Source organism: Dreissena polymorpha, chromosome 3, assembly GCF_020536995.1.
Source record: "Dreissena polymorpha isolate Duluth1 chromosome 3, UMN_Dpol_1.0, whole genome shotgun sequence".
NCBI classification, from domain to species: Eukaryota; Metazoa; Mollusca; class Bivalvia; order Myida; family Dreissenidae; genus Dreissena; species Dreissena polymorpha.
Window position 1 is genome coordinate 44,214,666 of NC_068357.1, and position 10,534 is coordinate 44,225,199.

The 10,534-nt window shown below is 36.2% G+C and overlaps 1 protein-coding gene across 1 annotated transcript in view; it reads right to left on the minus strand.

Annotated features, from left to right (window-relative positions):
* LOC127873909 (kinesin-like protein KIF16B) overlaps nt 1-10,534 on the minus strand; it is an 83,931-nt gene that overhangs the window by 59,710 nt on the left and 13,687 nt on the right. The window contains exons 4-8 of the mRNA XM_052418020.1: nt 7,459-7,575; nt 5,860-5,945; nt 4,982-5,094; nt 4,183-4,252; nt 2,367-2,439 (exon numbers count right to left, since the gene is read on the minus strand). Of these exons, the coding sequence (XP_052273980.1) occupies nt 2,367-2,439; nt 4,183-4,252; nt 4,982-5,094; nt 5,860-5,945; nt 7,459-7,575 (459 nt within the window). The remainder of the gene's footprint in view (nt 1-2,366; nt 2,440-4,182; nt 4,253-4,981; nt 5,095-5,859; nt 5,946-7,458; nt 7,576-10,534) is intronic.

The following is a 10,534-nucleotide window of genomic DNA, read 5'->3' on the forward strand; positions in this document are numbered from 1 at the left end:
ATTATTTGACCTAGTTTTTGACCTAGTGACCTAGTTTTTGACCCCAGATGACCCAAATACATTCCCTACCCAGATTTCATCAAGACAAATATTCTGACCAAATTTCATAAACATTGGATGAAAACTGTGACCTCTACTGTCTACACAAACAACTTGTTGATGATGTTTAAATTATTTGACCTAGTGACCTAGTTTTTGACCCCAGATGACCCAAATACAATCCCAACCCAGATTTCATCAAGATAAACATTCTGAATAAATTTCATAAAGATTGGATGAAAACTGTGACCTCTTTTGTCTACACAAGGTTTTTCTATTATTTGACCTATTATGTGACCTAGTTTTTGACCTAGTGACCTAGTTTTTGACCTCAGATGACCCAAATACAATCCCAACCCAGATTTTATCAAGATAAACATTCTGACAAAATTTCATATAGATTGGATGAAAACTATGACCTCTACTGTCTACACAAACAAATTGTTGACGGACGCACGCACACACGCATGCACACACAACGGACGCTGGACATCACACAGTCACATAAGCTCACCATGTCACTTTGTGACAGGTGAGCTGAAAAATCAATACAAGCTGAATGTGTTGTCAATGACAAGCCTATGCAGTACCTGATTGCAATTTGTCTTAAAACTATCAGCAGTACCTGTGTGAAATTTATCTTAAAACTAGCAGCAGTACATGTGTGAAATTTATCTTGAAACTAGCAGCAGTACCAGGGTTCGACACTAAGGCACGTCCGACAGACATTGTCTAGTAAGATCTATCTTAAAACTAGCAGCAGTACATGTGTGAACTTTATCTTGAAACTAGCAGCAGTACCAGGGTTCGACACAAAGGCACGTCCGACAGACATGTCTAGTAAGATCGGTGGTCGGGCTAGTAAAACTGCGGGCTCGCTTGTCCGACTGGTCTTACATAAAAAAAATCTATACTGATTCATATATATAACTATAACTAACTGCTGTGAAAACCTTTATTTTTAATGTGTAAAATTACTCTCGTATCCGTTATTTACATTAAAACAAAACTAGTGTATTTAAATAAACGCTGAGCATTCACATGATTCATCGGTATTTTTAGCACAAAGGAGAGCTTCCTGCAGAAATTGCTGGTTTCCATTGGTCAAGTTGTCATGAATATTAATGATTTTCTGCATTGTCGTAAAACTGTCGAGCATGATTTTACGACTTCTATTGAAAATTGGTATCGTCAATGTAAACATTTTTGCGTAGCAGACAAGAGAATGTTATTAAAAGAATGGCTTTGTTCAAGTTCGGTTTTTTGTCCGACAAATCAGTTAATAAGAATGAATCCGACGCTCAAACTGACACGAAACGTAAATATTAAGAAACACGAAAATGTCAATTTTATCCTAGATGGAAAATCGAGTCAGTTCCCATGGCTTGAATTTGACGAAGAAAAGCAAAAAAAAAGTTTTATTTTATTGTTTTACTTTATGCATAAAAAAAATCTGGTGTTCACTGATTATTTACTGATAAATCCTGATTAAACAGTTACATGACACAATTGTGTTAATTTGCTATGATTATGTCATTTATGGTCTAGTAGACATCAGGTTCGGGCTAGTACATTTTATGAGGAGCTGGTCCGACGGTTTTGATCTAAAAAAAGTTAATGTCGAACCCTGAGTACCTGTGTGAAATTTATCTTGAAACTAGCAGCAGTACCTGTGTGAAATTTATCTTGAAACTAGCAGCAGTACCTGTGTGAAATTTATCTTGAAACTAGCAGCAGTTACTATGTGAAATTTATCTTAAAACTAACAGCAGTACCTGTGTGAAATTTATTTTAAAACTAGCAGCAGTACCTGTGTGAAATTTATCTTAAAACTAGCAGCAGTACCTGCATGAAATTTTTCTTAAAACTAGCAGCTGTATCTGTGTGAAATATATTTTAAAACTAGCAGCAGTACCTGTGTGAAATTTATCTTAAAACTAGCAGCAGTACCTAAGTGAAATTTATCTTAAAACTAGCAGCAGTACATGTGTGAAATAAAACAAGCAAATTTGTTGATTTGATATCCACCACCAATATGCTTCTGGACACAAAAGTGTTATATTTGACGCTAAAATAGCATTTTTTTAAGATACAAAGGGCAATAAATCCATTATTAACAGATGGTGTACAATGCCATTTGGCGTTCATCATCCTCTTATTCATATATATACTCATAACAAGTTTCCATGAAATCCGCCAAAGCACTTCCAAGATATGGCTCAGGACACAAAAAAGCCTGACGGACGGACAGACGGAAAGACGGACGGACGGAAAGACACCAAAACAATATCCCTCCGCCTACGGCCGGAGATAACTAGCAGCAGTACCTGTGTGAAGACTATGGTGAAGATGGCATGAGATCTACTGCTCACATCATTCATGTTGGTGGACGCTGTTGTCCTGGAAACAAACATAATAAAAATATACGGATTGCTAATTTTTTGCCAAGAGTTATATTAAAGCCCCTTGAAACTTTCTATAAATGAGTTGTTAGGCTATAATAGATGTAGTCTAATGGTTAACCATAGTGTCAATATATGAGTGGTCTGTTTGTTTTTATTTACATCATAGAGAGATCTATGAATGAGAAACAGTGAATGTAAAAAATTCTTATTAACTCTTTCAGTTCTGGAACCGAATTTTGAAGGCGTTTGCAAACAGTTTGGATCCAGATGAGACGCCACAGAACGTGGCGTCTCATCAGGATCCAAACTATTTGCTATTCTGATAGTATTCTATGAAAAAAAATCGAAGAAAATGCTAATTTTAGAAATTCAGCAGACGACATTTTAGCAGATGACAAATTTCCCAGCATGCAAAGAGGTTAATTATTACCAGATCAGCCATAGATTTGTAAAGTTTTATCTCCCGTTCATTGGAAATTTATTTTATCAATTTGATAACAAAGTTTAACTGGTTCATATCAGAGTGATATTTGTACAGCATTAAGAGAGCCCTGAGTATCCTTAAAAGCTCAGCTGAGAAACTGTTGCTTAGTGATATTAAAATAAAATACTTGGCAGCCCTGGGCCCGTATTCACCAAACACTTATAAGACTTAAGACTAGGAATAAAGAATATTCTTTTGATTTAAATTCAAACTAACTTGTTTTAGGATCGCATTACAGTTTATCATAACAAATAGCAAACCTCTGGGCCTTGCAGTTTCATAAGAGAAGACTTGTAAAGTTATTCTGTATAAATACAAGGAAAAGTTACCCCCAGGGCGGAGCTAATTTTGAACCCAGGCGCATGATTTGAATACACTTAGAAGTGAACCACTATGTGATGTCACAAATGCTTCACATTTATCCCTTGCCGTTTTAGAGGAAAAAAACAACACTATATACTGGTACATACATGGAAAGCAAGTTACGCCCAGGGCAAGGTATACTTTCACACTAAGGTTACAGGCAAGATGATTTTTACAGTTTAAATAAAAAAAAACAAACTTTTTTTCATTTGACATCATTAACCCATGAGCAACCATTTTAACAATTTTCATAGAGGAACACCCAAGCAGCATTCCTGCAAAGTTTCGTCAAATTCTGAAAAGCGATTCATGACGAGATGATGTTTAAAGAAAAAATGCACAGACGGACTAACATCATGCACACACATGCAGACGGTCGACAGACATCACTATACCCCTGTAGGTCACAATTAGCATGTTGTGCTATAAAATGGTCTGTGCTCTGCGAAAAGGGGGTTTAATGAATGTGTGTAAAGTGTCTTCCCAGATTAGCCTGTGCAGTCTGCACAGGCTAATCAAGAACACAACTTTTGTCTAAACTTGATTTTTGCTAAGAAAAGACTTTCTTGAAAAGAAAAATATCATAAAAGCGGAAGGTGTTGTACCGAATTAGCCTGTGCGGACGACATTTTATGCACATGCATTAAACCCCCTTTTCACAGAGCACGGCCCGTTTTATAGCACAACATGTTCATTGTGAGCTACTAGGGTAAAGTGATGTCTGGCGTCCGTCCGCATGTGTGCTCATGATGTTAGTCCGTCTGTGCATTTTTTCTTTGATGAGGGTTGGTCTGTAAATTTTTTCTGTAAACAACATCTTGTAATCTGGTAGGACACTTTACACACATGCATTAAACCCCCTTTTCACAAAGCACGACTCAAATGTCTCACCTCACAGAGTTTCCTCTTTGCATGAGTGCTTCAATTTCTTGGTAGCTGTTCACAACATACTTTGAAAGACCTACAAATGAACAGAAATTTATATTACATACAAAACAACTTTTGAAAAAACAAACAAATCTAAAGAAAGTATTTTTTACTTTCTTTATTTTGTTTGTTAATGCTCTTGTCTATTTACATATTTATATAAAAAATTGTAGGAAATACCTTATTCAAAACACAAGTGTACTTTAATACTCCACGTGCATATTTTGCAGCCATTTAATAATGAACATGGGAAATAACCAGGCTAGATTGTCCCACAACATATCTTGTGTGGGTTTAGGTCATACAAATATTTTAAGGACTATTATCCATAGGCTACTCAGGGAGACACTTTCCACCTGAATTGGATTTTCATTAACCCATTTATGCCTAGTAGACTCTCCCATCCTTCTAAATTGGATCATTTTATTTCCAAAATTAGGGATGTCTAGTATATTTTTTTCTATATTTAGAATATTTCTTACATAAATTCCTTTAAGCAAACAGCGCAGACCCTGATGCGGCGTCTCATCTGGGTCTACGCTGTTTTCAATGTCCTTTTTTCAGGACACTAGGCATAAATGGGTTAAGAAGAGACGGCCTTCAAACAAAAAATACCATAACCACGGAAAAAGTTGTCACAGACAAATGTTTCCCTGATTAGCCTGTGCATACTGGGGGTCACTTTACGCACAATGCATTTAGCCCCGTTTTCCCAGAGCAAGGTTCATTTGACTCATGTACAAAGAAGATTGTCAATTCTCACCCTGCACATACGGCCCCTCTTTAGGGTGCTCCCTGACCCGTAAGTTGTGTATCACTTGTCCTGGTACAGTCTTGAGTAGGTCTCGAACCTTTTCGTTGTAGATTTCTAAATAGCTACAATATGCAACAGGTAACAGCAGACCATAAGTTTGAAAGCTTAAATTATCTGCAGTGGAATTTATTCAAATAAGACTTATTTAAATTACTTAAATTATATTAACAAATATCATGTCACATTTAACCTTAAATTTTTCATATTACAACCTATCATAAGTTGCAATATGAAAAAAATTAAGTTTAATATGACATGATATTTTTTTAACAATAAGGAATATGACTTTGAATAGAACAAGAGCTGTGTTTGTGAAACACAATGCCCCCTACTGCGCTAAGAAGCCATATATTTGACCTTTGACCTTGAAGGAAGACCTTGACCTTTACTTTTCAACACTCAAAATGTGCAGCTCCATGAGATACACATGCATGCCAAATATCAAGTTGCTATCTTCAATATTGCAAAAGTTATGACCAAGGTTAAAGTTTTGGGACACACATACAATAACTGACAGACAGGCCAAAAACAATAAACCCCCAACATTCGATCCAGGAGCATAAAAATTCAAACGAAATCAGAAATTAAACAAGCATTACTTCAGCTGTTTGGATTGTATCCAGCATTCAATTCGTTCACCACCTGGGTTCCGTTTCTTTTAACATAATACTTAAGCCCCAAAACGCTTTTCATTACATGTTGCGCATGTTTGAATTCGAACTAAAAAATTTGTCATAGAAAATCTGTCAGTATGTATGTATTCCATATTGCTTTACAATACTTAATGGGCCCAAAACGCAACTGGAGTTCTACAAGTTGTTACAGACCTGACATCAGTGCGGTAGCTGGTAGTGTCATCAGTCATACGGTGGAACAAGTCCTGACAGATCCTGGGTATGAGGCCGGCATCATCCTGGATATAGTGATACCCAATGGTAAAACAGAGCAATTTAACCCTTTCAGTGTGGGAACCGAATTTTGAAGGCCTTTGCAAACAGTTTGGATCCAGATGAGACGCCACAGAACGTGGCGTCTCATCTGGATCCAAACTGTTTGCTATTCTGATAATATTCTTTGAAAAAAAATCGAAGAAAATGCAAATTTTAGAAATTCAGCAGACGACATTTTATCAGACAACAAATTTCCCAGCGTGCAAAGGGTTAACCTCAATTTGAAACAAAAACTGGGCTGTTTGAATGTGCGTTAAGTGTTGTTGCAGATTAAAATGTCCAGTGTGCACAGGCTAATCAATGAAAACACTTTCCGCCTAAACTGGTTTTTGCTTTAAACAAAAATGCCATAAAGCAAAAAGTGCTGTCCCTGAGACGGCACTGTGCACACATGCCCCGTTTTCCCAGAGTTTTCCTAATATGTTCTCAGTAAGCTTGCTTCCAGACCAACCATATGTTTCATGCATGGATATCAATGGTTGATTGTGAAACTCTTGTATACACTAAGCTATATGTTATGGGATACAAAAGTCTCAAACTCAACGTTGGATATGTGTATATTATCATCTGACAATTATTGTGAACATATTTGGCATACAAACATTTAAGCCTTGCTATGTGAAAAAGGGGTTTTATGCATGTGGGCAGCGTGTCGTCCCAGACTAGCAAGTGCAATACGCACAGGCTTATCAGGGAGGACACTTTCCGCTTTTATGATATTTTTTATTTAAAGAAAGTATTGCTATAGCAAGAATCCACTTTAGGCAAAAAGTATCGTCCCTGGGAAAAAAAGACACAATTTTCTGGCTTTGGGGAATGAAAAATACTGAGGTAGATTGGAAATTTAGAGAAAAATGCATGATTTTAAAGAAATTTCTGTAAGGGAAAGGGCCTTTTTGTAAAGGGGAAGAAAAAGAGGCCCCTTGCAAAGAAGGTTTTTTGGCCCTGGCGATCAAATAAGATAAATTGCAGACTCTCTTCAACTTGCCAATATTAACAACAACTGATCATTTTAATCATGTGCCTATAGCTACAAGTGACCAAAATTAACTCATTAATAAGCAACCAGCATTTTATTATAAACATTTGGTACTTTAGGTACTTAATTAACATATAATTATAGATCTATTAAAAATAGAAACAACACAAAATGCTTTATTAACCCTTTCCCACTCAAAAGCAAAGTGAAAATGGCTATGTGCAAACAGCATAAAACAAGAACAGCCTACAAGTAGCTCGCAGTCTGTTCAGGTTTTATGCTGTTTGCTGCTCATCAGTAACCTAGGGTTGGAAACGAAGCCTTTAAAATTTGAATCTAGTAAGAAAGGTCTTTAATTAAAATTAATTTTCTTAGGGACTACAAAGGCGAAAAATACATCTAAGTATGTATCTAAGTGGTAAAGAGTTAATCAATGGGAGCCTTAAAATCCCTTTTCTTAGCATGTTGGATCTTATAAGGGCATAACTTAAACTTACATGTGGTCCCATCATAGTGTAGGTTTTGCCCGAACCTGTCTGTCCGTATGCGAACACACACGCATTGTAGCCTTCATATGCTGAGTCGACCACATCAACTCCTAGAGATTGATATACCTAGAAAAACAAATTAAACAAGAGATTGCCAAGCAATATTGTCCCCTACCGGTGAAACTTAATTTTTAAGTGTATATTTTTGTTGCCATAGAAACCACAATTTTTGACATAGGAACAAAATGAATTAACGTGCATAATCTCCATATTGCCATCTGTCCATGTTTCAAGTTTTATGAAAAAGTATGAAGAACTTTTAAAGTTATCGCAGGATCCAGAAAAGTGTGACGGACTGACACACAGAGCGCAAATCATAAGTCCCCTCAGGTTTCACCGGTAGGGGACAACAAGCACATTTGTTGAATTTATATCCCGTACCAAAAAATAAATTTTGTTACAGACATACGGACAAACTGACTGACAGACTGATGGACAACGCAAATTCTATACCCTTCTGCCTTTTGCTGGGGATAATAAAACACCTTTCTCAACATATTGAAGTTTAAAAGGCTGCTTTTCCAATCCTACAATACTGATGAGAAGCAAACAGCATAAAACCTGAACAGACTGCAAGTTACATGCAGGCTGTTCTGGTTTTATGCTGGCTGCATATGATATAGCAATTTTCACTTTGCTTCTGAGTGGGAAAGGTTGTAGCTTTTTTATTGTGTTTTATTTATGAAGAAAAAGAACAATTTCACATAGAATTTTCTTTCACCAAATGGGACAATCCTTGGCTAATGTGTAGAATGGCAAAGCACATGTAAGCCATGTTGTTTCGGATATTATGTTGCATTATGCCTTGTTCTGGCAAAACTGGGCCTAATGCATAAAGTCTGCACAGGCTAATCATGCCGGTTACTTTTGGCCTTCACTGGATTTTCATTTACAAGACACTTCCTTTATATTGTGGTGTCCGTCAGGATGGGTTTATTGGTTTTCTTTGTGAGTTATATTCTTACAACAAGACTGGCGGCAGTTTAAATAATATATTTATTTAGTAGGTTTAATATGTTATTGCAAAATTAGACAAGTTTGGTGGACACTTTCTCGGAAATACGTTACAAGTTATTTTTAGTTACCCAAGATGTTTTTACTCACTTTACTGCCCAGACAAGTGGAGCTACCAAGATGGAAGTTGTGCTGTCAAATTCAAATTCTAGCGCCCTTATATACTTTCTGGAAAGTGCCCACGTGACCTTAACTGACCAATGACCATATGACAGCCTGCCAGCATAATAACAATAAACCAATAGGATTCTGACAGCTCGGGAATCATCCAATCAGAATCCGTCAGCCTGAGCTGTCAGAATCCACAATGATGCTGGCAAATTCTGTGTCATAGCGGCCATGACAGGTCAGATTTATGCATAACATTTACATAATAATGCATAAATATGGCTTGTCAATAAACAACAGGATCGAAATGGAAACAATACACATAATACTAATAGTTCTGTTAGTGCAGTTAATAATTCGTGGTATTACGGAATAAGTCATGGAAATGAAATGGATTATTGTGTTAAAAGGATGTAAACAATCGACATTGCAAGCCTTACACGAATAACAAGGTAAGTGCAATTATCATCATCATCATCATCATAATCATTAGTAGTATAACTTTGGAAACTGCATTCCACGTAAGTATAACAGTAAACAATAAAGCATTTAAGCATATAATGGGTGTGGGGTGGGTCATTACAATCGCCCCACCTTTCTAAAATTAAAATTCTCCTGAATTTTGATAGCTTAAAAACAAACGTCATGTGGTAGTTATCACATAAAATATACTGCAATTCAAACTTATTATAAGAATAACATTAATTAACAAACGAACATGAACATTAGAAACAGTTGGTAAGTAGTTGTTATCCAGTGCATATAACTTCCACCAAATACCATTACGCCGTACTTATTCACTCGGGGTAATAAGTCACACTAAGATATTTTCAATCTTACAAAGGTTCTTGTTTTGCATTCAATGGTTGTACACTACACAATCATTATGAAATAATTACCCACACAGTAACGTAATAGCGGTACATTCATATCGCAAATCCCTATAAGGTTGGCGTGCACAGACAATCAAACTATTGATTTTAACTTGAACAGCAACAACAATATCAGATAACAATACTGAACATAATAAATTTAAATTCGTTATAATTCGTGAATACGTTTACCAATTATCGATAATACAGTAACTATTATCAAATTTTAAACTTAACGCGTAATCACACAATTTAAGTTACCCCTCTGTTTCAGGTGTAATTTAGAATAATGACATAATGAACTTAATAAAAAAAACACTTAGTTCAGTCAATAAACAATAAAATGCAACATATTTGTGAATCAAAACGACAATACAATACATCAGTCAATAAACAATCAAATGCAACACATGTGTGAATCAAAACGACAATAATAATAATAAATTATCAGTCAATGTCCAGACTGAATGACGCCGTAAAATAGTTTGCATGTTAGTTAGGTGTAGCCTTTAACACCGGAAATTGAGTCACGAAATCAATGTATGGAAAACGATTGTTCGCAAATAACAACCACATGTTTGAGGGTTAGTTTGTCATCCAAGTGAACCTCGCCGTTCGTGGTAAAGTATACCTTTATTGTCAAGCTGTCTATTTAACTATCATTTATTGAGTTTCTTTGCTGATGCTTCACACATTTATTAGTTTTAAATTAAAGGAATTGTTAATAATGTTTGGATCAAGATAAACTTGGCAATCGTTCACACGCTTAGCAATTATTTGTCTTGATAACTTAGTTACACATATATTGTTACAGATTTGAGACATCAAAGTCTGAAGAGTAAAATCAAGACCAATTTCATCAGTCGAATATAGTACAATATACGACGAAGACATCAGGGGAGCACGTAATGGATCGACATCAGGAGAGCACGTCATGGATCGACATCGGGGGAGACAATCATGGATCGACATCAGGGGAGCACGTCATGGATCGACATCAGGGGAGACAATCATGGATCGACATCAGGGGA